This window comes from Rhinolophus sinicus, chromosome 12 (genome assembly GCF_057876585.1).
Source record: "Rhinolophus sinicus isolate RSI-liver-muscle chromosome 12, RSI-T2T, whole genome shotgun sequence".
Classification (NCBI taxonomy): Eukaryota; Metazoa; Chordata; class Mammalia; order Chiroptera; family Rhinolophidae; genus Rhinolophus; species Rhinolophus sinicus.
In genome coordinates, this window is record NC_142512.1 from 56769224 (window position 1) to 56796711 (window position 27488).

Consider the following 27488-nt stretch of genomic DNA (forward strand, 5'->3'; position numbering starts at 1 on the left):
CCTCTGCCCCCCTGCCCTGGCCGCTCCCACCCCGGAGCTTTTGTCAAGACTTCCAGGAGCTGAGTGTAATCTAGGAAACATCTGCTCCAGATGTGTCCCCTCACACAAACCAGGCCAGTTGGCCAGGCTCTCCACATTCAGCCCTGGCAGGAGCGGGGCTGCCAGGGCCAGGCCGGGCCAGGGCAGCACTGGGCGCCTGCCCCAGTCCTCAGATGAGCCTGGGGATGGGAACCCTGAGCCCGAAACCTCTAGGGACCTCTCAGAGCCTTCACAATGCACGCGCCTCCTCCAGCTGGTGTGGGTAGCTTCCCTTGAGCTTGTTGGACCCGGGACACGCTCTGCATGGGGCATCTCTTGGGGGCGGCAGCATTCCACAGCGTCACCTCACACCTACTGGGCCTGAGGACATCAAGCTGCAGCGTTAGAGGCTGACTGGTGGCCGGCCACTGCCGAGGGGCCCACGGGGGTCAGGATGAAGGGCGTCCCATTTGGTTTGGGGAATCCTGAAGTGCCCCTGTTTGATACCTGACCATTTTTCACTCTGAGCTGGGTCCCGTCGTCCCACCCACGCCAGGCTGCTCCCCTCAGCCTCGGGCCACTGGCGACGCCTGGGCCCGCTGAGGCTGTGTGGGCCTGGAGCTCTGCACTGGTTCTGGGTCTGTCCCTCCTGGAAAGGTGTTTCTCAGAGCGTGTGCCAGGGAGGACTTGGCCACAAGTTGTCACAAGGGGTTCCACTGAAACAACAAAGGGGAACTCCTGTCATAAAAGGAGTTTGGGAAACAGTTAATGAATAAGGTGAACAGAGCGCTCCGCTTTGCGACTTGTCTGTGACTTTGTTGTGACTCCCCGAGGGGCGCTGGGGCCCCTGTTCCCCAGGCATGGGGCTCACAGCTCCCTTTGATCAAGGCGCTCAAACACTCCCCCAAGAGCAGCCTGCCCTCCCTCCTGGGGACACTCGCCCTGGGACCTAGCCTGCCTTTTCCTTGTCCCTATGGAAACCCTGGATTCCTGCTCCCTCGTCACAGCAAAGGTGGCCCAGGGTTGCATGGGAAGCCGTTCCCCATAGTCCGTAGCTCTCGGGACCATCGTGAGATCCCCAAGAGAAACTCCTCTGGGACCCGATTTCCATGGTGAAATGTTTAGAGCATTAGCTCAGAGCATGAGTTTGGGAGTGAAACGGGGTCCTGCTGACCCCAGCCCTGTGGGCGCCTCGGCCACCCCAGCTCTGGCCTTCTGCCCTGGCGGGGAAGGACCAGCAGTGAGGAGCCGCATTCCAGGTGGCTGGTGGCTCCGGGCATCCAGCAGATAGGCCACCCCTCCTCCGAGTCCGGCTGGGTGCCAGTGCCTGGATGGGCCTCCCAGGCTGATGATTAGTTCTCTGTCCTCATCCCTTCCGGGGGTAGGGTGTGTGTCCCAGGTGGCGCGAGCCCCCCAAGGTCCAAGGCCAGTGGGTATCGCGGGCAGCAGGATGTGGCTGGCGTTCCTGGGCTGGGCAGCCGGTCTAGATCCGCCCGGGAGAGAGAGGGGCCTGCTGGCGTGACTCGGAGGCGCCCGGGAGAGCCTGGGGCTGGGGACCAACGCAGGGAACTGTTCTGGGGGCAATGCTGCCACTGCTGGGGACCAGCTCCCTTTTCCGACCTCAGAGCACAGAGGAGGCCCAGCTGGTGGAAAGCCCAGTGCCTGCGGCCTCCAGCACAGTGGAAGCCTGCCACCGCCGGCCTGCGCCAGCCCCAGGTGTGGGCTGCCCGACCCCAGGGCCGCCTGCCTGGGGCCTGTTGCATGGTGCAGACTGAGGCGGTATCTGGCCCCAGGCTCCTCTGGCTGGGAGCTCAGCTGTGCTGCGAGGGCCTCCATCCACTGTGTGTGTCCACTGTGTGTGTCCACCGTGTCTCTGTCCTCAAGACACCTCTCCAGAGCCCCTTTCGTTGCCCTGCCTGGAGCTCCCACACAGCTAAGTGCTGCTGGGAGAGAAATGGAGGCGCCCTGTGCCATCCTCCTCTCGCTCCCAGCCCGTTGGCAATTCAATTTGTGCTGCACGGAGGGATGGTATTAGACAAGTCAGAGTTAATATGATGTATTGATGGGTTGATTTCCCACAGGCGAGACGCTCACAGGCTCCATAGGGCGTCGCTCCTGGGCTGCCCACTGGCTTCTTGCCTCCCTGGGGTCAGGGCAGGTGTGGGCCTGGACCCTGGAGGCACCTCTGCAGCCTGTCTCCTTGCTTCTCTAGCTCCAGGGTACCCCAGATTTTCGGGGAGTCTGGCATCCACCTTCCTACCCATGAGCCACTTGGATCACCATGGAAACAGCAACGTTCTCTATGGGCAACACCGTTTCTATGGAGCCCAGAAAGGCAAGTGCTGGCGTGGGGCCTGGAGGGGCAGGATGGGGCGGGGCGGGGGGTTTCTGGGGCACCAGGTAAAGGTGGCCAGCCTGGTGAACCCTCCCCTGTGGGTCTGGGCCATGGTGGGTAGGGGCTGGAGGAGGGTGGGCCTGCTTCTCAGGCCCCTGGAGGATTTAAACTCCAAGTCTCAGGGCCATGGCCAGCAGCAGGTTCTGTGGGGTCAGGCAAGCTCTCTGAGACACGGCCACGTCTGCAGTTCTCGGGGCTCAGGTGGAAGCCTCTCAAATAGCCATAGTCCAAGGGGTTGGCGCTCAGCTCCCTTGGCACCTGGCCTTGCCCTGCACCCACCCCCGGCAGCTCAGGGGTCCCAGGGGCAGCTCTGGGAGGATGCCATCGGGTGAGGATAGGGGAGGCCCCAGAAGCCTGCACTTCCTGCCTCACTGGGGTGGCACAGGCCAGGCCCCCACCTCACACCAGGGCCTGAGGTCAGACAGGCTGCAAGGGTATGTGTGTATCTGTGTGTGTTGGAGCCACGATGTGCTCTAGCAGACAGAGGAGGGGTTCTCACCCGTGGTCAGGAGGGGACTTCCAGGAGCTGTCCCTGGAGAGGAGACACTGTCGTCAGGGCTTTGCTGATGAGAAGTCAGGGCTGGTGGGGCCGAGGGGAGGGCACGTGCACGTGCACATGCGCACATTCACCTGGGGGCACGGATGCCGTCAAGGAGCCTGCGGGAGACGTGGCTGCCCAGAGATGGGACAGGTGTGGGGAGTGGCTAGAGGCCTCGGTGCCCTGTCTTGGGGATTTTTTCTGGGTGGGGTGACGTGTCATCTGCGTTACAGAAAGCTGTCCCTGGAGTGGTGCCCAGGAAGCTGGGCAGGCAGACCGTGGGGCCAGCTCCCATGTGTTAGATGAACTGCCAAGTGACATGGACTTGCACCAGGACATGGGGTCTCGGGAGCTGGAAGGGGCCTGCGGGTCAGGGAGTCCTAGGTCACCCCCATTCATGACCCCGTCTGTGGGAGGGGGAGCACCTGTGGAGGAGCAGATCAGAGGGGAGGGGTGAGTTCAACTTCCATGCAGAGGGACCAGGCGCCTTCCCAGAGGTGCTCTGGCACCTGAGAGCCTGGCAGGGCAGTGGAAGGCCTTGGCCTTGGCCCAGCCCAGGGCTGGCCAGCTGGGATGGGTGCAGATGGGGCCAGGAAAACTCCTATCACACCCAGGGGATGGACAGATGCTGGACGCTCCCAGGAAACCAAGGCTCCTCCGGGTGTGAGACTGGCAAGCTGGGTCCCCCAAACTCTTGTGTCAGCCCCAGCTTGTGTGGCTATTTTGACAGCATTTGTCAGGGACAAGCAGGTGGTCCCAGCCCCAGACACCAGGCCCGGTGAACCGGAGCCGAGGAGCCCCTCTGGGCCGTGGGCCTGGCAGCCTCTTGCTTCAGGTGGCCCTGTCCAGGAACACTTTGGTTTTTGGAAGTCAAGCTAATTAGGTTTTGCCCCCTTGTTTTAATTAGCAGGAAATTGACACGGAATTTACATGACTGAGAACAATTTTATAAGCTCCAAATGTTTCTTTGGTTCCCCCCTTGTCTGCCCTCTCTCAGCTGCAGACCATCCACTCTGCCTGTCCACTACCCCAGATGAGTACAGAGGGGGGCGGCCCCCCCCAAGGTCCCAGTTTGGTGAGCAGTGGGTGTCCCCAGGGCTGGCCATGTAGAGTGCATGGCCTGGGCAGGAAGGGTTTGTCCCAGGCCGAGGGCCCAGGCTGGACAGCAGGCTATGGTTGAGCACGGGGAGCCAGGGGTACACCTGCCACCCACAAGGCTGGGTGGGCCCAGACTTGCAGGGACATTGGAAGCCGATTGTGAGCCAGGAGTGGGGACAGCCAGCCAGGACCATTTTCCTTTCTCCCTTCTTTAAACAATCACCTGCGCTCCCTAGCCTGAGCTATCCACGGTTACAGAGCAGAGGGGCTGGAGACCTCGCAGCGTATTTAGGACTAAGTGAGCCGGGTCCCTCAGACACGCGTCTCCCCTGGGCCTCACTTCATCCTGGGGGTCTTGGCACTTACAGGGGCTAGAAAGAGCCAGGCTCTTGGCTGTCCACAGGGCACCGTCCCTCCTGCAGTGGGCTGTCAGACGACGCGCCATTTGGCAGGGCACCCTGCACAGCGCACCGTGTAGTTGCCACAGCATGCCACATGCACTGCTGTGCACTTGGCCATCAACTGTGAGCCAGAAGCCTCCTTAGCTGTTAGGGTTCTCCTGGCTGTAAAGACAGGACCAGTTTATACCCCCGAGCATTGCAGGGGTGGGGGACGATGCTCATTGCCCCAGACCTCACCCAAGGGCTCCGGGCAGCGCACACTGCTGCCTGCTCCTGCCCTCCCTCTGCTATTCCCCATGGGCACTGGGCCAGGCAGGAGGGATGGACCACTTGCAGTGCCCATCTCCTGGGGGGCTGAACGAAGGTCACAACCTTCTGGGGGGACGGGGGAGTGTTTAATGGGGACAGAGCTTCACTTTGGGAGGAAGGAGAAATCCCGGAGATGGTGGTGATGATGGTTGCCCTATGGTGTGAGTGTGGTTACTACCCCTGAACTGCCCACTTACATGTGGCTAAAGTGGTCAGTTCTATGTCATGTGTATTTTACAATTTTAAGCCTTCTTCAGACAATAACCAGCTGGTGGTGGGGAGGCACCTGGAGTCTTGTCTGGGGGAGTAGGGGCTCTCCAGCCCCCACGGGCTTCCCACTGACCTTGGTTCTCTCTGTGAGCAGATAACTTCTACCTGCGCAACCTGCCCCCCCAGCCCACGCTCCTGCCCACCAACCACAACTTCCCCAGCGTGGCCCGGGCCGCCCCTGGCCACCCCATCGGCTCCTGCAGCCGTGACCGGGGCGAGGCCAGCACCCTGCAGAAGGGTCCCAAGGAGTTCGACCGCTTCCTCATGGGCAAAGAGCTGGGCAAGGAGAGGGCCAGCAAGGTGGCAGAGGGCAAGGAGCGGCTGGCGGCGGCGGAGGAAGACGGCGGCAAAGACCGGCGCAAGCTGGTTCTCCCCCTGCCGCCCGACGGTCCCTGCAAGGAGGGCACGGCGCCCAGGGGTCCCTGCGAGGGCCGCCCCAAGCACCTCACCTCCTGCCTCCTCAACACCAAGGTGCTCAACGGCGAGATGGGCAAGGCCACGCTGGCCAGCTGTGCGGGGGGCGTGCTGGTGCGGCCCGGCGTGGGTGTGGCGGCCTCCGGACGCTGCACCAAGGAGGCGGCGGGGCCTGCAGAGCCTGGGCAGGCCTTCAGCGAGTGCCTGGAGCGGCGGCAGATGCTCCATCACGCCGTGTCCTACACGGTGCCCTCCGGCCTGCCCGCGGGGCCGCCCCCGCCCCTCAGCACGGCTGCCGGCTCCTTCCCCTGCCTGCAGCTCCATGCCGGCCCCGATGGGCTCTGCCCGCTGCAGGACAAAGTCCCCCGGGACCTGAAGGCCAGCGGGCCCACCTTCGTGCCTTCCGTGGGACACCTGGCAGACAGCAGCCGCTCCTTCCAGGCGGCTGAGGCCTGCGCCGTGGCAGGTGAGGGCAAAGAGCGGCACCTGGATGGGGCCTTGGCTCCTGATCACGCGGCGCCCTACGGGGTCTCCTATGCCCACTTGAAGGCTGAGGGCAAGGGTGAGCGGCGGCCTGGGGGCTTCGAGGCGGCCCTCACCCCACGACTAAAGGGCCTGGAGTATCTCCGCAGCGCAGGCCCTGAGGCTCCCTTCCCGGGGATGCCCACAGGTGGGCTGGACAAAAGCAACTACTTTGAGTTGCCCACCCCCTCCCAGGACTGTGTCCGGCCAAGTCACCCAGACCCTCTGGGCGGGAAGGTCACCCAGGCCTGCTGCACTTTAGACAAGAGCGCCAGCAAGGAGGCCCCCACAGGTCCCCACGGGGCCCAGAAGGTGGCCCGGATCCGGCACCAGCAGCACGTGGTGGCCTCTGAGGTGGAGCCGGGGGTTAGCGGGGCTGAGGCCAAGCGCAAGGCCATGGAGCTTGCATCTCTGGGCTATGGTGGGCCCCAGCTGCCCCCGTGGAGTGTGCAGTCGGGCCAGGGCTCCACCGTGGCCATAGGCGAGGAGCGCAAGGGCGGCGCCTACCTGGACCGCTTTGGCGGCGGCCTGCAGCAGGCCGCCCTCCTCCCCCAGGACCTGCCCACCCCTCCCGATGAGGTCTCGGCCATGAAGAACCTGCTCAAGTACAGTAACCAGGCGCTGGTTGTCGGCCAGAAGGCACCCTTCGTGGGCCTGGGTGGCCCCAAGGCCAGCTGTGCCCAGCAGGATGTGAAGTTCCCAGTCTCCAAGGGCCCAGGCCAGGCTCCCGGGGAGGTAGAGAGGCCCGACTGTGCCCGAAGTCGGGAACACGACATGCCGCACAGCGATGGAGAGGTTCGGCAGCCACCTGTGGGCATTGCGGTGGCCTTGGCCCGGCAGAAGGACACGGTGAGCCGGCCAGAGACGGCCTACGGTGCCAACACGGGGCGGCAGGGCCGCGCAGCCCCTGCCTTCAAAGGTATGGCCCTGTTCCTGGGAGGGAGGCCTGCGGCTTCTTGCTGCCCTGCCCATGTTCCCCTCCCCAGGCTCCATGACCCCTCCCCACATGTGCTGTCCTGAGCGGCCCCACCCTGCCCTAGGCAGACCTGGAGGCCTATGGGGCAGGAGACTGCCTCTGGTTCCTGGTCAGCCCCCCAGCTTGAAGTGGGGTCACTGTTCCCTTTAGCCACTGGCTCCCCGACTGCCCCAACTCTCATCCCTTCTGCCATTTCCAGCCCATGCAGCTGGTGGTGGGCCCCGTGCCACCCACGCACTGAACCTGGAGGCCGAAGAGGAAAGGGCCCGCCTGTGTGACGACCGCCTGGGGCTGGCCAGCCGAGAGCTGCTGCTGCAGTAAGAACCGGGCTGTGGCCTCGGGGCGGGGTCCAGGCCGTTCCTCAGGGCTTGCTCACTTGGGGCGTAGGATAAAGTGGCTGGGGTGTCAGGTTTGGTGGCCCGTCGGGGGCAGGTACCCACCCCAGGCCTTCCTGGGGTTTCTGTCTGTGTTGCCGGGAGCTCTGCTAACATTCTGTCCACTGATGGGGCCTCTGACCCTGAGACCAGCCTGAGCCTGAGCTCCCCTCCAGACCCACCCTGCTCCCTCTGAGGTTCCCGGCTACAGGGTAGGGGGTAGAAGTGGGAGAGTGGTTAGCACTGCTGAGCCACACACAACTGCCCCCCCCACACCCCGTGATATGCAGGGACAGCAAGGACCTCATGGAATTCACCAGGATGCACCCGTCAGGTGGCTGCCCCGGAGACCTAGCCCCTCACCTCGTGATCACCGGCGGCTCCTCTCTGCAGAGCAGCCAGCTGGGCGGCGACCCAGCCCCCCACCCTCACCCTGCCCACGCCCCCTGGCTGCCCCGCACCCGCAGCCCCTCCTTGTGGATGGGGGGACACTCCTATGGTCAGTGCTGCAAGGGCAGCTGGGTGGAGGGGCAGGGGTAGGGCCTGTGTCCCGGCTTGGTGTGGGGAGGGGGCGGGGGCGGGGCGCTGGCCCTGGGCTGCTGCGTTCAGCAGGGTTTGGGAAGCCTGAGGGCAAGGAGGAGCCTGGCCAGCCTGCAGTGCCCACTGCCTGCCCTGTGCTGCCTGACCGCCGTGCCCTGTGTCCCCAGGCATCGGGCACCCCGCCCTGCACCAGAACCTGCCTCCCGGCTTCCCCACCTCAGTGCCCGGCTCCATGCCATCGGTCTTCCCGCTGTCCCAGGACGCCCCTGCACAGCTGGTCATCCTACCCTCAGAGCCCACGCCCCACACCGCCTCCCACGCACTTGGTGAGGGCACCTAGGCCAGGGTGCATGCATGTGGGGTATGAGAAGTGGGTCTGAGGAAGGGGACGGCCCACGTAGGCTGGGGGTGGCGAGGGAGGCACCTGGCAGGGGCTGTGCAGGCAGCTGGGAGGTGCATGAGCCCCAGACAAGGGGTGGAAAGGGCCCGCGGGGTGGCTGGGGACACAGCCAGCACCCTCCCCTGCTGGGGCTGATGGCTGCTCTGGCCTCACAGCTGATGTCATGGACCAGGCCTCGCTGTGGCCCCCCATGTACGGGGGCCGGGGCCCCACCTCCCACATGCAGCACCCTGGCCAGCTCCCCGTCTACTCGCGGTCGCAGTTCCTGCCGCAGCAGGAGCTCTACACCCTCCAGCAGCCACAGCAGCGCGCCGCCCAGTTCCAGGTACCACCCCCGCCACACCTCGGCTCACTCCCTCCGTCTGCTCCATCTTGGCCTGGCCCAGGAGTCCCCACTGTACACGCCCCCCGACCCCCAACCCCAATGCCCTGAGCGGGGTCCGGGAGCCAGGCTGAATGCCCGCCCCCCTCCCAACAGCGGAAGCTAGAGGACCAGCCCCTGGAACTGGAGGAGCCCGCCCAGGAGAAGGCCCTGAAGTCCACCCACAAGCCACTTGCCTTAACCCCCATGGCCAAGGGCGCTCCCTCACCCGCCACCGCAGGCCCCGCCAAGATGTCACCCTGCTGCCACTCTCCCACCCCGAAGCCCCCTGCCAGCTGCCCCACACCACCGCCTCCACATCCTGGCGCCTCGTGCACTTTATCCATCTGCCCCACTGGCAGCCCCAGGCCTGGTTCCCAGCTGCCCAGCGCCGAGGACAAGAGTGGGGAGGGCCGGCGGGCCAGAGCCAACCTCAGCACGTTGGACCCAGGTGAGAGTGGCCAGCGCTCTGCTCCACCCAGGCCCCCTGGTCGGGCCTGGGGCAATGCTGTCCGTCCCCTGCTCTTCTCTTTGTCTTCCTTCCTCTCCACGATCCTCCTGGTGACCTGTGCAAGGAGCACTTGGGGTCCCCACCATCTCCTCAACCCCTGACAGATGGGGAAGGACACGGGTCAGGCCCAGACAGCCAGCACTGCTGCCCTGCGAATGATAAAGTCCTTGGCCTTCCAGGGACAGTGGCAGGACCATGGGGCAGCAACTACGGGACCTGTCCCCAGCCTTGAAGCTGGCAAGGCAGCTTTTCCTTAGTGGTCGGGGCCAGAGATGCCACCTGCTTGGCCCAGAGGCAAGGAGAGATGGCCTCGAGTGCAGGGTCCTGGCCCGGCCCCGGCCTCTGCAGCCCGCTGCCTGCCAGCTCCCCCACAGCTATTTGCTTCTCTCTGAATTAGGCTGAGAGTTTACACTGGAAACTCGTGTGGTGAACATAAAACCCCATCCCAGTTCCACAATAAGGAGACTGAGCCAACAGAGGGTTGTGTTTTTTTTTTAAGGCTTTTTTTTTTTTTTTATTGCAGTTAATGGGGCGTATTGCCTCCAACAGACTGCCGGCTGGTTCTGGTTCAGGGAAAGCCCTGATTCTAGTTATCTTGTAAACCTCCCCCCTCTTTCTGGTTAGCCACACAACAGCATGCCAGGGAGGCCCCTCAGGGCCCCCCATGGGCCCCCAAGGGTACAGCATGGATCTGGGGGCTCACAGGCATCCTGGCCCTGGGGGGCCTCCCCTGTGGCCCGCCCTCAACACATGTCCCTGTTACTGCCTCACCTGTTCTGCAGGCAGGGGGCAGCTGGGAACCCACCCTCCCAGGTGTGGGTCTGAGGGATTTGAGGCCGTACTCGCCCAATCTGTGACAGGCCCACTCTTGCCCCAGCTGCTCTTCTGACAATACTCCTCTTTTGCAGACCTGCCTCCTGGACACATGTGCCCCACGGCCAGCTCGGGCTTCTCCCTGCCCCCCAGTGTGCACTCATCTGACCTCTCAGACCCCGAAACTATGCAAACTGCCGCCCCCAGGGCCCAGCCTGAGCCAGTGAGGATGTTCCCGCCAGGGGAGCCACCCCCCCGAAGTCCCCAGAGCCTGGAGGAGCCTGGGCTGCCCTCAGGGGCCAGAGAGACCACCCAGGACCTTGCTGCCACCCCCCACCCTGCCGAGCAGGGGCCCCTGGGGAAGGCAGTGGACCCCAGCCCACTGGAAGGGCTACAAGAACTGCGATGTGGGGCCCTCCTCGAGGGAGGAGGCCCCGAGGCCACTGGCAGGGCTAATTCTACTCAGGGAGGGGCCCGAGAGGAAAGGACCAGGGGGCAGGGGAGGGAGGAGAGGGAACAAGGGACCTTGGCAGCGGCCGGTCCCCAGGGCCTAGGGCAGCAGACGGGGAGCCCCTGTGCCTTGGATGAGGCCAGGCGGGACGAGCGGCAGGCCCCTGGGGGGACAGGCCTGGGGGAGGGTGAGGAGCTAGAGGAGGACTGGGGGTCAACTCCCAACGACAGCCACCCGCCCAGGGTGCTGCCGGGCCTGGACGCCCTTGTGGCAGCCACCATCGACCTAGGGGACCTGCCCAGCATCAGCCTGCTGGACTCTCAGCCCCCAGCTGCCCCTGGGCCGCCGAGCACAGCCCTCCTGCCCCATAGCTCAGGGATTCATGGCATCGCCCTGCTCAGCGAGCTGGCCGACCTGGACATCCAGCCACGGAGGAGTGAGCCAGCCCTGGCAGGTGAGCACTGCAGGCTGCCCCCATTGCTCTGGGTCCCAGGAGCTGCACCCTTGGGCATGGGCTGAGGGTCAGTCATCAGCCCTGCTCAGTTGGCCCTGCAGTTCCCCCTTTGCCCACCGGCCCCTCATCAGGAAACCAAAGGCAGGTGTACCCCCACCATATCACCCGCAGCCCTGACTGCCCATTGGTCCATGGAGCCAGGGTCCTGTGGCCCAGACTGCCCTGACCGTGGTGTCAGAGGAAGGGCCTGTAGGCAGCGTCTCATTGCTATGGATACTTGTAACATCCCGAGAGGGGCTCAGGCTTGTCCCCATTTCACACCCGGGGATGCCTAGAGGGAGAGGTGTGGCTGCACTGAGGCCTCGCAGCCAGGAAAGCAGAGAAAGCTTGTGCCACCTCTGGGTTTCCACCTTCTAGCCCAACCTTCCACCACCTTTGGTTCCGGCCTTGGGTCTGCACGGGGTCCGGCCCAGGACTCATCACCCTCGCCTCCCAGGCCTCCCCAGGCCTCAGGACCCCACATTCCCCGTGGCCTCACTGGAGCGGCAGGGGCACCTGCCCGGAGCTGACCTGCAGAATGAGATGATCCTGGGTTCCCCGTACCCCCAAAGCCCCAGGGTGCGGAGTGGAGTGGGGGTGCTGGTACTGCCCTGCCATGAGACGTGAAGCCTGAGGGCCAGGGCCCTGCTTAGGCTGCTCTAGCCTAAGCAGGTTCTCTCTGTTGCCCAGGTGCTTCCTGGAGAAGCCCCTGTCCCCACCCCAGAGGGAGCCCCTGTGCTGGAGCCCCCAGCCAGACATGTGCTGTGTTGATGTTTCCTTGGTTGCTGGCTCATTTCCCCAAAGTGCTATCTCCACACACCACTCCACCCACCCACCCACCCCCAGCCGGCAGCACCTTTTGTGCTGCGTGGAGATGAAGTGAATGAGCCTGTAAAGTGAATTCCCCCGCAGGCTTCTGTTGCTCTTCTCCTGTCCCCTGGACAGGCCACTGCTGTGCTTAGGAGAACGAGGCGGGAGCCCCTGCCAGGCGGCCTCCCAGCTGGGCCCCCAGGAGGACCTCGCCTGGGGCTCAGGCCTGGAGGGAGAGGTGGGGGGCCCTGGGCAGGGCTCATGCTGCCGCCCCACCGTGTGAGTGTGGCTGGCGTGAGGGTGTGCCGAGCAGATGCCGGGCGCGGTGTGTGGCCACCCGGTCTGTGCGTGTGAATGCCTGCTGGCCCGGCGCCCGGTCCTTCAATGAATGCTCACGTGTAGACCACGTGTCCCAGTGTGGGCGGTGCAGCTGCCAGCTCAGGCCAGGCGCCTCAGTCACTAGGGTGTGTGGACCAAGTGAGCTGCCACCAGTGGGTCTTTGCCCGTCTCCCCTGCTGGACCCCGGGCCCCCACCCTCCCCTCCCACCTGTAGTGGGGCTCCTACCCTCCCTCTGTCCCTGTTAAGTAGCCAGTCTGTGCAGTCTGTCAGCCCCACAGCCGTTCCCCATAAGGGCAGTGACCGCTTTGCCTTGAATCAACCAGGAGATGGGTATAGAGGACGGCCTGAAGGCTTCAGAGGGTCAGCAGGGCCTCTCGGCCCCTCCTCCCCAGAGGGGACCCCCTGAAGTCCCCTCCAGGCCGGGCAGAGAAATGGGTGAAAAGCCAGCTGCAGCTGGGGCACTGGGAAGTGGGGGTGAGGAGGTAATCAGCTTTAGAAAGGTGAGGTGGCGCCAAGCCGTTTGCTCCCAGACTGGTGCCAGCCCCACCCTCACTGACCTGGGCATCCAGAGCCCTCACTGTCCCCACCAGCCTTAGGAGCTTTGGCTAGCCCCCCACCTGGGCTCAAGTCCAGGGATCTCAGTGGGCAGGCTACCCTCTCTGCAGGCCTAACCCCCCGGTGCTCCCTTGCCCCACCAGCCACCACGGGCCTCCACTGCCATCTGTGTCTACAGAGCCTGCAACCTATAGCCAGCCCTGTGCCTTTCTAGGGATGGGTTGGAGACCCCCCCCCAGGCTTGGGTGTGGCTGTTACTATCTCCCCACAGTCCTGGGGACTACAGACCCGTGCAGGATGTTGTTTGGAGCCCTAAGAAGACACCCCACAAATGCCCTCCCCCAGGCTCACCTAAGGAACTACCGGGTCTCAGCAGGCTTCGCCTGAGGGGCTTAGCCTGAGGGGTAGTGGGGGCTGGGGAGGACTGAGCCCGGGGAAGGGAGAAGCAGAGGGGCTTCCTAGCCATGGCAGTGACGCCAGGAGAAGGGGAGACCCTGTGGCACTTCCAGCTGCAATGAGAGCCCTGTTCCAGCTGCTGTGGAGGGGCAGCCACTCAGCCCCACCCCCCATTCCCAGGACGCCTTGGACCCAGCAGCCTTAGCCCAGAACTGGTGTCCAGAGGTTTGAGCTTCCAGCTTTGTTCCATTCCTGAGGGTGGATCACCCCTGTGGCATCATCACGGTGGTTGCCAGTCACTTGCTCCTTTTGTGTTAATACGCATCTGTGGGGAGGTGCTTTGAAAAGCTGTGGTATCCTGTCCCTCTTCCAACACTTCAATCATTCATTTGTATCAGTGAGACTCGTGAATTCTTATTCTCTTCGCTCTGTTATAGTCTGTGACTATCACTATTTAATTTGATGATCGAATTGTCTCAGATTTGGCCCCTTCACGGGCCTGTGTGTATGCGCCAGCATACCCGTCATTCTCTGTACTTCCTGTGTTCCCAGCGTCCCTGTCCCTAGGATAGGTCATTTCTCCCAGGACCTTGGCTCCTTTCCTTGGAGGATGGTGTCAGAAGCCAGGTTTGGGGTGTTAGGTGTGCTCATTGCTACTGGGGTGTCGCTGCTGTGTGTTTTGGAAATCAAGACTGCCCCCTGACCCCTCCAGCTGCGGCATCTCCTCTAACCCCACAGAGCCCCTTCCCAGCTATGTAGCTCCTTGGGTGGTCAGCCTGTCCTTGCATGCCCGACCCCCGTCTCTGCTGCCAGCTCCTCCTGCTGGGAGCACTTGGGTCCCGAGTCTCCACTCCAGGCCTTTCCCCTGAATGGACACTGGCTTGGCTCTGACCCTGCGCTCGGCCTTCTCCCCTCACCCCCGCCCCCTCCGAGGGCTGTGACAGTCTGCGTTCTCATGCTTGCAGAAGTAGGTGAAAACACATGGGCAGTTTGTTAGAAGTGTGACAGGCATGTGCCTTTCCTAAGTGGTCTGGGTCCTGCCCCAATGACCTCTGCCATCCCAACTGGCCTGGCCCACAGCAGCCAAGGGAGCTTCCCCCGGCCCCTGAGGTAGGTGCTGGGTGCTGGCCCCAGCGCACGCCCACTGCTCGTGGCCGCCTCACCTTGTCCTTGGTCCTCGCGTCTCAGGAGCCAGGCAGCCTCAGAGGCTCTGAGCCGTGCTGAGATGCGGGCTGACATCACGAGCCTGTCTGAGGAGCCGTGTACCCACTGCCCGCGGCCGCACGCTGACCTTCGTTTCCCCCACAGAGGAGGAGGACATGCTGGCCTTCAACCTGCAGCGTTTGGCCACACTGGCCTCAGCCTGGTCCCTGGTGGAGGCCGCTGGCCTGGACCACCCTGCCTCCTCAGCCCAGCCCCCTGCTGCCAACCCTTGCAGGGGTCCCACGCTCACCCCCCGAATGCAGATCCTGCAACGCAAGGACACCTGGACCCCCAAGACCAAGCCTGTGAGTGGGGGCCCTGGTCACCCCCATTGCCCAACGCCGTGAGTGTGCCCCCTTGTGGGGCCCTGGCCGGCTCACAGGCCCCATGCCCTGCCCACCAGGTGTGCCCGCTGAAAGCTGCCATCGACCAGCTGGACACACAAGAGGTGGAGATGCGTGTGCGGCTGGCGGAGCTGCAGAGGCGCTACAAGGAGAAGCAGCGGGAGCTGGCCCGCCTGCAGCGCAGGCATGACCACGAGTATGCCAGGGCTTGGCGGGGGCAGAGCGGTCATAGCCCAGCCCAGGGCCACTGCCTCATGGGAAAGGGTCAGCCCAGGTGTGCTGGTCTGAGCTGGGCTGCACCTGAGGTCTGGGAGGCACCCAGCAGAGAAACCAAGCAGGGTGGGGGAGGGCTCCTGTGGCAGGACCCCCGGCAGAGGCTGGTGAGACTGGTCCTGGGGCAGTGGCAGGACAGGGAGGGTGGTAGTACTAGAGAGCAGGCAGGGGGGCTGGGGGACTTTCTGAGGGCAGCTATAGCAGCGATGGTGGGACCTCCCCAGACCAGCCTATGCAGGAGGGCTGGACCTGGGAGTTGGAGGCGCTGGGGGTAGCGGGGACCCTGGCCCAGTCTGCTCTCTATTTGAGGGCCGCGCTCCACAGGCCAAGGCTGACCCCCTCACTGGGTCCTATCAGGGAGCCAGGGTGGGTATAAGCTTCTGACCACCCCTCCTCGGCCGCCAGGAGAGAGGAGAGTTCAAGGAGCCCCGCGCGGCGAGGGCCAGGCCGGCCAAGGAAGCGCAAATACTCCAGCTTGCTGCCTGCCCTGCGTCCTGGGGGCCAACTCCCCAGGGGAGACGGCAAGAAAGTCAAGTGAGTCCTGGGTGCATGGGGTGCCTCGGGCTGGTGGGCACACAGTGGGGCTGGGCTGGCCCAGGTGCCCTCCAGGCCCAGCTGGCGGGCTCTGGGCTCTCAGGCTGCCCGGGCTGCTGGCACCCCCTTTACAGCTCCTCCTGTAGACCCAGCACGTCCCTCCCAGAACTCTGGGCCACAGTGTGGTGCGTGTCCAGCAGACAGCTCAGCCCAGAGCCCCCTCCCTCAGCCCGCTGTCAGCTCGCAGCCCTCCCTGGGCTCCTTTCCTCTCGGTGCCACGGAGCCACGGTGGGCCTGGAGTGTGGCCACACCTACCCGGAACACCTGGCCGTGGCATGGCCCCCACCAGCGCCCCTGCTGGCCTGGCCCCCTCGAATGCGAGGCGGCGTTGCGTAAAAGCCTCTTTATCTGCACTGTATAAAGTCGTTGGTCACGCTGCGGTGCTGCTCACGGCTGCCGGGCGATGTTATTATCCATTACCCGCCCGGCGCAGTCGTTGGCGCACTCCCGGGCCTGGTATAATTGTCCTTCTCGACGGCAAACTGCCTCTCCCGGCAGGCCCATTTGCATAAATCCTCCCAGCTCCTCCAAACACGATTGGCGCACGCGTGTGCACACTGCATCAATCCTGATGATTTGGTAATAATAGTTAAATCGGCACTAAATGGTTCCTTCAATTAAGACAGAGGCAAAAAATTAATCTCAGGGCTTTATGTCACAAAACATTAGCAAATGCAGAGAAGGTTACAGGGAGGGGGAGTTCGCGTCGGCTGCCAGCGTGGAGCGTATGCGCCATATGGCTGGGGGGCCCCCGAGCTGTCCCTCCACCCTGCCCAGGTGTCACCCAGTAGGGACCTCCAGGGGTCTCCCTATGAGAACCAGCCAGTGCTGTGGGGGCTGCTGGCCAGGGTAGGGCCCGCTGAGGCCAGGGTCTGGCCAGGGGCCCTATCAGGGAGTCCTGGCAAGGCTGCCCCTTGCTGGGCTCAAGCCTGCCTGGCGCCACGCCCCCAGCCCTGGCAGCCCAGTTTTGGTACTTGCATTGTGGCCACTTTTCCCCCTGACCTGAGAAGCCAGGCCCTAGATGAAGGGCAGCAGCCTCAGGACAGGGAAGGAAACCAAGCCCAGGGCCCTCCCTTCCCAAGAATCAGGGCTCCCTCCCACCCACTGTCCATCCCGCTGTGGGGTCTTGCCCTGCCATGGCTGCCAGCAGTTGGACCCAAGCAGGAAGTGGGAGGACTGTGGTCCAGGGGCCAAGGATGGCTGCAGGCTGGCTCCCTGCCCAGCCTGCCCTGTGGGCTGGAAGGTAGAAGGCTGGGTCCGGCCACACAAGGCCAGGGCCCAGCCAGGACCCTTAGCTTCCATCTGTGATTCATTTCAATTACTGCCACGTGCATAGGGAAGGGGACAGGTGAGTGGCCCAGCCTCCAACCCCCCCATCTGGCAAAGGATGGGCAGCCAAGCTCCCAGCATCACACCTGTGGAGCTAAGGGAAATGAACTTGGTGTCAGCAGCTCCCCAGGCCCCAACTGGGAGATAGGCAGTGGGGTGTAGGGTCCCCTCCTTTGAGACCCAGAATTAAGGGCAGAGGACGAAGCTCTGAGGGGTCTGAGCCTAGCAGTGGGGATACCTGGGGGCTGGGAGGCATGGCCTGGGCACGAATTTCTCTGGCCGCTGCCCCCCATCCTTCATGGCAGTGGCAGAGATGTTGGGAGAGGACCCCATTCTCAGGAGCCTCTCCCAGTGCCCTTTGTTTCCAGCTGCTGGGCTGTGTACTCACCACAGCCCTCAGCCTCACTGAGGCACAATTGTCATGGTCCTCATTTTCCAGGTGGGAACACGGAGGCATGGCCCCAGTCACCCAGTGGCCCAGCTGGCCACAGAGCCCTGGTCCTCCTGAGCACTGAGCTGCCCCCAGCCATTGGGCAGAGCGGGCTGGCTTGGATGCGCGTGCCCAGGGTACTTAACACAGGCTCAGCCCCAGCCTCCCAGTGTGCCCCGGGAGACTGCTGGGAAAGAAGTGGGGCCCTCACAGGGGCCTGGGGCCTCCCAGACATGGAGTTGCACAACGGGGCCCACGTGGCACCTGGATGCGACACCCGGTGCCCACTTTCGCCCCTGTGCCCCCAGGGCAGTGCGGCCCAGCCTGAGCCTGCTGTGCCCCGAGCTGCGGGGTGCTGAGGAGCCCGTGAACAAGCGAAGTGGACTGGAGAAGGGCGTCTGCATGGGCCTGCAGCCCGGCTCTGCGGTGAGTCCCTGCCGGCCTCAGCTCGGCTCGGGGTGATGTCAACAGCAGCAGGCGATAGACCCTCCCGAAACCAACACCCAGCAGGTGTCCCAGTGCTCAGATGAACAAACCGAGGCATCGGCTCCCTCACAACAGAGGTGGCCCTTGAACCTGCAGGTGTGACTCGGGCTAGTTATGATCCATGATGTCCCCAGCTCACTCCTGCAGAGTGATAGGAAGCAGGGTCTCGTGATTACAGAAAGGCTTTCCCGGAGTGGGAGTCCACGCGGCCATGGTGGCAGGGGCACAGCTGGTGTAGGGGGCGGGCAGGTGAGAGCAGTGGCCCCTTCCTCAGGTGGCTCCCCCTCAGGAGCCAGCATCCTGCTCCTTCTCAGGCAGTGGGCACCTCCTGTCCCTCTCGTATTCCAGGGTCCTGGAAGGGATGGGTGGCAGGTGGTTCTGAGCATTTTGTCACTTTGCTTGTCCCTCTCAGCAGGAGGCTGGTCCCTCTGCCCAGGATACACACACACACCTGGGCACTTGGTCTCCCTCCCTCCAGCCTGAGTAGGATAGGCAGTCTGGGGGAGGGGCTGTGGAGTAGGAGACAGGTCCTGTACCCCCAAACCAGACACTGTCTCAGCCCCTCAGGAGAGCGAGGTCCAGGAAAGTGCCACCTTTTGAGCGGAGGGGAGACTGGGAGCCCTAGCTCAGGTGGTGCCCCGTGAGTGCAGCCGCCACCTGCCATTTGTAGGAGAAGGTTCGGTGCAAGAAGAGCCGCAGTCAGGCTGAGCTGGCATCTACAGTGGCCCACAAGGTGGCCCAGCTGAAGCCAAAAGTTAAGAGCAAGGGGCTGCCCGCCGGCCTCAGCCCGTTCCCAGGGGGGCGTGTCCGGAAGAAGCTGTCTCGAGCCAAGAGCACCAAGGTGACTGGGGCAGGCCGGCATGCACAGCCCGGTGGTGATGACGGCGGCAGGGAAACACCCAAGTTCCCAGCCCAGACAGCAGTGGCCACAGCACATGAGGCAGGCAAGTCATTGGTCTCAGCACCATAGCCAGGACCTCTGGGCCACGGTCAGTCAGGGCTGGGGGAGAGGGCTGGCAAGGGCTGTTGAGGGCCACCAGCCACCAGGGAGGACCTCTGGCTAGCACAGGGTGGGGAAGGAAACCCCTCCCCCCCAGGGCAGAGCCCAACAGCTCTCTGCACTCCAACCCCACATGGAGGGCCAAGGGGAGGAGACAGAGGCCTGCTGAATGCATCCTGGAAAGGGGGCTAAAAATAGTAGTCTTTCTGCCTGCTCCAGCCTCCCTTCCTTCCATGTCTGGCCAGGCTGACCTGGAGGGGTTATCTGGCCCCCAGCAAACACATCCAGAAACAGGCGCCTGGAAAAATAGACACTTCCTCCCCGCAGCCCCTGCCCTTCCAGCCACGTCTCACTTGAGAAAAAACAAAGGGAGGGGAAGGGAAGCAGGAAGCAGAGGGTAACCCTGCAGGAGGATCAGAAAGGGGAGGAGGCTGCCCTGGTGAGGGGGTCCCCTGCCCTGCAAGGTGTGTGCCCCTCTGCCCAGGGTGTAGGAAAGAAAGGGAGAGCAGAGAGGCGTCACCCATCCCCATCCCATCCCCCTCACCGGGATACCTGGCCCAGGTGCCCGATCCCCAGAGCAGCCCAGGGATGACAGTGATGGAGCTCCACTCACAGCCCCCCAACATATCCACACACATGTGCGAATGATCAGCTCCCCCAAACTACCCCAAAATGGTGCTGCTATGACTCCTAGTCTTCTGATCCCCCACTTCTTCAGGCAGTGGCTATGACAGCGAGAACTGCGAGGGCCTCTTGGGGACAGAGGCACCCCCAAAGGAGTCGGGGCTGGCACTGCATGCTGGGGCCAGCGTCGCTGTGCTGGGGCCTTCACCCTCTTCCGTGGTCAAGATGGAAGCCAACCAGAAGGCGAAGAAGAAGAAGGAGCGGCAGAGCTTGCTGGGTAACTGGGTGGTGAGGGCAGGCTGGGGCAGCCGGGCAGTGGGGCCCCGGCAGCTGGGACCCCTGCAGCAGCCCCCACTCCCTCCCACAGGGGCCTGCCGCCTGTCCAGCCCAGAGAGCGAGGTCAAGATCAAGAGGCGGACAGTGAAGGCCAAGGTGGGCACCAAGCTGGAGCGGGCCACAGGGCGCAGGCCCCCAGGGACATCAGGCAAGAAGAAAGCCAAGGGCAAGGCCAAAGGCGGCCTCCGGACAGAGCCAGGGGCCGCACCCAGCAGGGAGGCCCTCTTCAGCCCCACCCGGACCTACACCTGCCGCGAGGAAGGCAGCAAGCTGGCCAGTGAGCGCCTCAAGAGAGCCACGCGCAAAAGCACAGTGCTCCAGCCAGGGCTGCGGGTGAGAGCCAGCAGGCACCCCCACGGTCAGTGGACATCTTAGGGTCACTGGTCACCTTGTGGTCAGCCGGCACCTGAGGGTCCTGGGCCCAGTGGGGTAGGTGTCTGATGAGAGGCCTCTGTGGCCCTCACTCTCCCTACTCACTACTCCCAGTCAACCTGAGTCACACCCTGGGCTAGCCGTGGGCAGGGAGGCTGGCGCCGCCCTCACCACAGTCCTGTCCCACCGTCCAACAGAGGAAGAATGGGGCCTTGTCCATCACCCTGTCTCCCCTCAACGCCAAGGCCATCCTGGGGAAGGGCCGGAAGGCGGGCAGGATGACAAGCAAGGCCGTCGGCAAGCAGGTAGCATCCCCACCCCGCCCTGGCCCCTCCCCCCGACTTCCCATGGGCGCTGACCCCTCTGGGCCCCCAGGGCAAGGGCCGGGCGGTCAGCCGGCTGCTGGAGAGCTTCGCTGTGGAGGACGACTTCAAGTTCGACGACAGCAGCAGCTTCTCAGAGGAGGAGGAAGACGAGGATGAGGACGAGGACGAGGCCAGTGGTCCCCTGAGTGCAGAGCAGAGCGCCGCCCTGGGTGAGCGGCTGGTGGGGCTGAGCATCTGGGGAGCTGGCCGGTGGGGGCTGCGCACTGACGGTGCTGCCCCCCCAGCGCGCTCGTGCACCATCCACAAGGAGGACCTGCAGGACGGGCTGCCTGTGCTCATCCCCAAGGAGGACAGTCTGCTGTACGCGGGCAGCGTCAGGACCCTGCAGCCCCCTGACATGTGAGGCCAGGGTGTGGGCAGGAGGGACCTGCCGGGGCCTGGGTGGTGGCTGTGGCTCCGCGGGTCTGCTCATGCTCCCCTCCTTCCTCTGCTCCCCTCAGCTACAGCATCGTCATTGAGGGCGAGAGAGGCAACCGGCAGAGGATCTACTCACTGGAACAGCTGCTGCAGGAGGCGGTGAGGGACGGCCCTGGGCGCTGGACCTGGCTGCACCCCGCCCCTTCTGGGTGCCCCTCAGCCCGGCCCTGCCCACTCACTCTCCCTGCCTCGGCTGTTCCCACAGGTTTTGGATGTCCGGCCGCAGTCCAGCAGGTACCTCCCGCCTGGCACGAGGGTCTGTGCCTACTGGAGCCAGAAGTCCCGTTGTCTGTACCCAGGCAACGTGGTCCGAGGTAAGCCATGGTCAAGGCCTGCCAGCAAGGGGGGTGAATCCTGACCCCTGACCCCCCACATCGGGTAAGGGATGTGGGGCCCCTGGCGTCTGACAGGTGGCTGGGCAGGTGCAAGGCTCGCAGGCAGGCCTCAGCCAGGCGTGTGTTTGCACGTGGCTGTGGGGAGAAGTTGGCCCCACATCGCTGTGTGTGTGCCCCAGGGTGGGGGTGATGGATGGCAGTAATATTACCACTCCAGCCGCACTGCAGGAGGCGGACAGGGGCCTGTCAGAGGCCCTGGCAGCTCCAAGGTCGAATGTGATCAGGGAGCAGAATCATCCCAGTGTCATTTGTCAGACACCCGGGAGCCTATGCTGTCAGGGCGAGCCCCGGGGCCCTGAGCGAGGGCTGCATGCTCAGGTGGGCCCTGTCCCCAGGTGCCTCCAGCGACGAGGAGGAGGAGCTAGACTCCGTGATGGTGGAATTTGACGATGGGGACACCGGCCACATCGCCGTCTCCAACATCAGGCTGCTGCCTCCAGACTTCAAGATCCAGTGTGAGCCCGGGTGGGGCCCTCCCTGCCCAGTCAGCCCCAGGCTGCAGCCGGGCTGGCCTCCTCTGGGTCCAGACAGCCTGCCACGGAGAAGGCAAGGGGAGGCGGTTACCCCAGCAGCACAGCACTGAGACCGCTTGTCCACTCTGCAGGCACAGAGCCCTCGCCGGCCCTGCTTGTGTCCAGCAGCTGCCGGAGGTCCAAGAAAGCTTCCCCCGAGGCCCCCCCACCCAGTGAACCCACTGCCCCCAGCCTGTCCCCCAAGGTGCACGACAACCCCGAAGCCGCAAAGACCCCAGGGAAGAAATCCATCAGCAAAGAAAGAGCTGGTACTCGAGGGTCTGCTGAGAACCTGGGTGGGGAGGCACGCGGGGGGTGTGGGGGCCGGGAGAGGCAGGCCAGGCGGCACCTCTGACTCTACCTGGCCTCCCCCCAGGCAAAGCAGAGCTCCTAACTACAGGTGCCAAGCCCCCCTCGGGAGCCTCAGACCACTTCCTGGGCCGCAGGGGCAGCCCGCTGCTGAGCTGGTCAGCGGTGGGGCAGACCAAGCGGAAGGCCGTGGTGGCGACAGCGGGCGGCAAGGGGCCCGGCGCACTGCAAAACCTCTTCCAGCTCAACGGCAGCACCAAGAAGCTCCGCGCCCGAGAGGCACTGTTCCCCGTGCACAGCGTGGCTGCGCCCGTGTTCGGCAATGGCTTCCGTGCTGACTCCTTCAGCAGCCTGGCCAGCTCCTATGCACCCTTCATCGGTGGGGCGGGGCCGGGCCTGCCCGGGGGTGCCCACAAGCTTCTGCGGGCCAAGAAGGCCGAGCGGATGGAGGCTGAGAAGGGCGGGCGGCGCCGGGCGGGCGGCGAGTTCCTGGTCAAGCTGGACCATGAGGGCGTGACCTCGCCCAAGAACAAGAACTGCAAGGCACTGCTCATGGGCAACAAGGACCTGGGGCCCAAGCTGGGGCGCCCCCTGCCCAGCCCCAGCTATGTGCACCCAGCCCTCGGGGGCAAGGACCGGAAGGGGCGGGCACCCGTCCACCCTCTGCCCATGGGACTGGCACTGCGCAAGTTTGCGAGCCAGGCCGAGTACCCGCTGCCCTGTGACAGTGACTGCCACAGCTCCTACTCGGAAGAGGAGGAGGACGGGCCCGGGCTGGCTCCCGGCGCGCCCTCCCGCTTCCTGGCCCGCCTGGCCGTGTCCTCGTCGTCCTCGGGCTCGTCCACCTCGTCTTGCTCGGGCTCCCTGTCGACCTCCAGCCTCTGCTCCTCGGAGGACGAGGGCTCCTCCTACAGCTCGGACGACGAGGACCCCGCCCTGCTGCTGCAGACCTGCCTCACCCACCCCGTGCCCGCCCTGCTGGCCCAGCCCGAGGCCCTGCGCTCCAAGGGGGGGGGCCCCCACGCGCATGCCCAGCGCTGCTTCCTGTCCAGGACCGCCGTGGCTGGTGGGGCTGTGGGCGCAGGCCCCAGCGGCAGCAAAGCCAAGCTCAAGCGCAAGGAGGCCCTGAGCTTCAACAAAGCCAAAGAGGTTTCGCGGAGGCAGCGGCTGCCGTCCGTGGAAAACCGGCCAAAGATCTCAGCCTTCCTGCCTGCCCGGCAGCTCTGGAAGTGGTCAGGGAGCCCCACGCAGGTAGGTGGGCCCGTCCCGTGGCAGGGGGAGGCCAGCGAGGGACCCGGGGAAGCAGTGTGTGCTCCTGCTTTTGGCTCCCTCCCTCTCTCTCCTTGTTGGATTGCTCTATCTAATTTGAACAACAACAAAAATTGGGAAACTGCAGGGAAGAACAAACGGGCATTGTGATCCAACGAGGCCAGTGCCCACTGTCTTCATGTCCCCGAGTGCTGGCCTTTGCCTGTATGATCAGTCGTGGAAACGACCGCACCACAGCATGGACGTGGTATGTGGCTTTGTGGTCCCACTTGCCAGGGTTGCCTCGAGTTGTTCCTACAATAAACAACACAGCCTGCTTTGGAAGGGCTGCAAAAACGCCACTGCACAGCCACAGACGTTTTCGTGTCCTAACACCCTGCAAGTGGACACGTAGTGGTTTACGGCTTGGCTCTTGTGAACTGTGCGGCAGTGCACATGCCACGGGTTTGGGGCCTGCCTGCCTTCAGAGCCAGCGTTCCTTTAGAGTCACGTACAGTCCTGACGTCATGACCCGTGTGCAGGGCAGGTCCCGTGTGGCCGACCGCATCTGGGACCTGTGGCTGCAGCAGTTGTACTGCCCAGTCTTGCCTGCAAAGGTGACCACGCGCACACACCTGCACTCAAGACACGACTTCTGTGCCCCCTGTACTCTCCTCTCTCTGCCTCGTCATTCTCTCTCCTGCACTTCCTGCCACTGCCTGTCCTGAGTCCCCTGGGCCCCCACATCGCACCTCTGCCTCTGCTTGTCTCCCTGCAGAGACGTGGCATGAAGGGGAGGGCCAGGAAGCTGTTCTATAAGGCCATCGTCCGGGGCAAGGAGACACTGCGTGTCGGGGACTGTGCCGTCTTCCTGTCGGCCGGCCGCCCCAACCTACCCTACATCGGCCGCATCGAGAGCCTGTGGGAGTCGTGGGGCAGCAACATGGTGGTGAAGGTCAAGTGGTTCTACCACCCCGAGGAGACCAAGCTGGGGAAGCGGCAGAGCGATGGAAAGGTGGGAACCTAGGGTCCTGGAGGGGCCTGGGGAGAGTGTGGACAGGCGGGTGCCTGGGATGGTATCAGGAGGACCTGGGGGGTGCTGGCGTGCCTGAGGTGCTGGGGCCTAAGAGGGGGGTGCTGGGGGATCTAGGGGTGGGGCCTAGGAGTGGAGGGTGGGACCTGGGGGTGGTGTAGGCAGCAGCCAAAACCAGGAAGAGTGGTCATCTACGAATACCCTCTCCCTCCCTCACACCTCAAGACCTCCTGGCCCAAGTGTGACATAGGCCCCAGGAAGCCACACTGAGAGCTCCAACCTTGGAGCCAGGCCTCCTGGGCTCCTCCCCGCTGTGCTTCCGTGGCTCCTCGTGAAATGGGTGATGGTTTCACCTTGTGGGAGCTGTGACCCACGGCAGCACGTAGCATCGAGCAGCCCCTCTCTGCCCATGAGCCCTCTGCTCCCGGCCTCCCAAGGCCAGCCTAAGAGAAATGCCCCAACACCCTCTCTAGTCTCCCTGGGAAGGACCCATTGTTTGCAGATGGTGCAGAAACAGGCATTTCCCCAGCTCTGCGGGGCGCAGGCTCCCACCACACTGTCCAAGGCCTATCAAGGGGCCGCCCAGAACCGCGGGGTCAGTCCAGGGTTGGGTGGGGCGCACAGGCCAAGGCTGGCCTCCGACGCCCAGTGCCCCACGCCCCCACAGAACGCGCTGTACCAGTCCTGCCACGAGGATGAGAATGACGTGCAGACCATCTCCCACAAGTGCCAGGTCGTGGGGCGCGAGCAGTATGAGCAGATGACACGGAGCCGCAAGTGCCAGGACCGGAGGGACCTCTACTACCTGGCGGGCACCTACGACCCTGCCACGGGGCGCCTGGTGACAACCGATGGCGTGCCCATCCTGTGCTGAGCCTGCGCTGGCCCGACGGTGCCATGGTGCCCAGTGCTGAGCCAGGAGGATGCTGGCCAGGTGGCACCACCCCAACCCCGCCGAGCGGGAGGAGGGGCGAGTGAGCAAATATGCAAACCCACCGATGCAAGATCCAGGCTTTTGTATTATTTTCCCTGGAAAGAGAGCTCCTGGGCACCGGAAGCCAGTCCCACCAGCCCACACGGAGGGTCGGCTGTGCCCCCACCGGGCACCTCGCCGCCCGCTCTCTGTTTTCCCGCACCGGCAGTTCACGAGAGATTAGAATCCAAGCCATATTTTCCCTAGTACCTCCGACTGTCTCCCACCAGGGAAAGCAGAAATCAGGTGTGTTGTCTATTTATTTCTCTGTGTAAATATTGTATTTCTGCGGGGAAGTTTTATGAAAAAAAACGTGGAAAAGGATTTCTTTTCCCCACATGCGTGACAAGGGCGTGTGTATGCGTGTGTACGTGTATGTGTGTGTGCGTGTGAGTAGGGATTTTGTTCTGGGGAGTTTTCTTTGAAAATGCACTGTTTTCCTCAGCCTAGCTGAGTTCTGACTGGGGCGTCTGTGACGACAGAGGCAGCCGGGGGCCGGAGGCCACAGGAGGGTCGGAGAGGACCCTAGGTTACACCTACTGATCTCTTGGACTGTGTAAGATGGAAGTCACGCTCGAGTTTATTCCCTTTTAATCCATCTCCTGGGGAAAAAAGTATTGGGGGGAGGGTTCAACGATGAGGGTCCCTCGGGAAGAGGAGATTCCAGAAGCTAAAATGAAAACCAGGACCCCCGCCCTGAAGTGTGACAGCAGCCATATGTATCTTACCTCTGTTTAAAACAAAACAAAAATGAACAAATATTTTAAAGTATTGATATGAAAAAGTGATGTTTTGATTTTATTTCTCGAATATTCCAAGTTATTTCTGATTTCCCTTTGTCTGGCATCCACTCAGAGCAGGGAAGGGATCAACCCCGCCAACACGTGTGGGGGTTTCTGAGCCTTTTCTGTGGCCACTTGGCAGAGCCGACGGCCTGGCAGCTGGTGCTTAGGCAAGAACAGGGGTCTCTCCTGCCCACACCCCGGCCTCGCATGCAGGGAGCAACCGCTTGGGGCTGTTCACCCCCATCCAGCTCCCTGGGTACCGTGGTGCTGGGTGGGGCCCCTAGACCCTCAGCAACAGCCCCATAACCCCAGACAACTTGTCACCTCTTCACTTCTCCTGAGGCCAATAGGGACAGACAGGGCAAGTGGGCCCTGTGGCCCAATGGACTTGTCCCCAATAGGCACTAATGGCCACATGCTCCCCGTGTCCCAATGCACAAGGCTCCCTTGGTTCCTCTGGGAGCCCCAGGAAAGCCCCCACACACACGTTAGCCGCTGCTCCTTGGGATGAGCTCTTGTGTAACCCACAGACATAGCCCAAGTCCCCAGGAAACAGATGTTGGTGGGTGCCTGGCACCCCAACCCCAGCACCTAGTCCCCCTTTCTGTCCAACCATCCCAGCCCCACCTGGTGGGCCCCTCCTCCCACTCCTGGCACCTCCAAGGGAAGTGCAGGGCTTGGGAGGGGTTCCGCTGCACCCCAGCTTACCTCTCCCATCCCGACTCCCCCCTTTGTCTTGGCACGAGTGCAATATGTCATTGTTGGTGGTCGTCTGGGACACGACGGGGGAAGCAGAAAGATGGAGAAGGCGAGGCCGGGAGCCCAGGTGGACAGTGGGGCTGGCCCAGCCACGGAAATTAGAGTCTAAGGCTGTTTGCATCCCAAACACCAGGCCAGAGAGCAAGGAAGGGCACCTTTCCTTGGCCCTCTTGTCGATTCTTTTCCCTCTTCTGCTGGATTTGGTCTGTCCTTCACCTTCTCTCCCCGTTCCCTCTGTGCGTGTGATGGCGTGGCCCCTCCCCCCACCTGGCGCAACCTGACAGAAGCACGGCTATTGTAAATGTGTAAACTAAGAGGAGGGTTGGGGTTTTTTTTCAATGTAAACACTAAAAACAAACAAAAAACACAAAGGTTTTATGAACAGCAAACTCTATGTAAAGGCATTTTAGTATTAAATTTTTTATTGATAACTTGCTTAAGAATAAATATATGAACTATTGTACAGGTTTTCCGTGGTCCGGAATCCTAACTGCCTCAGCGTCCGTGTGTACGTCACACGGTGACTCCCTGGAGGCCCCAGAGGCTGGGGTCTCAGCAGACATGTCCAAGCCCTGGGGCGTCTGGGCCGGGCCTGCCCCTTATTAGCTGGAGTGGAGCCCCTCGTGCCTCTTGGCTTCAGCCTGTGTGAGAAATGTATGACCAGAATGGGTTTGGGGTGTCCTTGCCCTTCGAGA

The 27488-nt window shown here is 63.3% G+C and overlaps 1 protein-coding gene across 7 annotated transcripts in view; it reads left to right on the top strand.

Moving 5' to 3' along the window:
• Positions 1-27256, top strand: part of BAHCC1 (BAH domain and coiled-coil containing 1) — a 61591-nt gene extending 34335 nt beyond the window's left edge. For 4 of the 7 annotated variants that reach the window (XM_074320385.2, XM_074320389.2, XM_074320387.2 and 1 more), the window contains exons 4-28: positions 2231-2353; positions 5124-6884; positions 7141-7258; positions 7606-7814; positions 8023-8181; positions 8411-8580; positions 8734-9067; positions 10036-10845; positions 14294-14493; positions 14592-14728; positions 15211-15339; positions 17467-17584; positions 18315-18592; positions 19367-19545; positions 19636-19937; positions 20174-20281; positions 20352-20511; positions 20587-20701; positions 20803-20878; positions 20985-21093; positions 21510-21629; positions 21779-21955; positions 22063-23246; positions 24022-24258; positions 24944-27256. In XM_074320385.2, the coding sequence (XP_074176486.2) occupies positions 2231-2353; positions 5124-6884; positions 7141-7258; positions 7606-7814; positions 8023-8181; positions 8411-8580; positions 8734-9067; positions 10036-10845; positions 14294-14493; positions 14592-14728; positions 15211-15339; positions 17467-17584; positions 18315-18592; positions 19367-19545; positions 19636-19937; positions 20174-20281; positions 20352-20511; positions 20587-20701; positions 20803-20878; positions 20985-21093; positions 21510-21629; positions 21779-21955; positions 22063-23246; positions 24022-24258; positions 24944-25150 (7520 nt within the window). In that variant the 3' untranslated portion in view covers positions 25151-27256. The remainder of the gene's footprint in view (positions 1-2230; positions 2354-5123; positions 6885-7140; positions 7259-7605; positions 7815-8022; positions 8182-8410; positions 8581-8733; positions 9068-10035; positions 10846-14293; positions 14494-14591; positions 14729-15210; positions 15340-17466; positions 17585-18314; positions 18593-19366; positions 19546-19635; positions 19938-20173; positions 20282-20351; positions 20512-20586; positions 20702-20802; positions 20879-20984; positions 21094-21509; positions 21630-21778; positions 21956-22062; positions 23247-24021; positions 24259-24943) is intronic. The other 3 variants (XR_012492299.2, XM_088788895.1, XM_074320390.2) reach the window with 3 other exon arrangements.
• Positions 27257-27488: the final 232 nt, after the last annotated feature.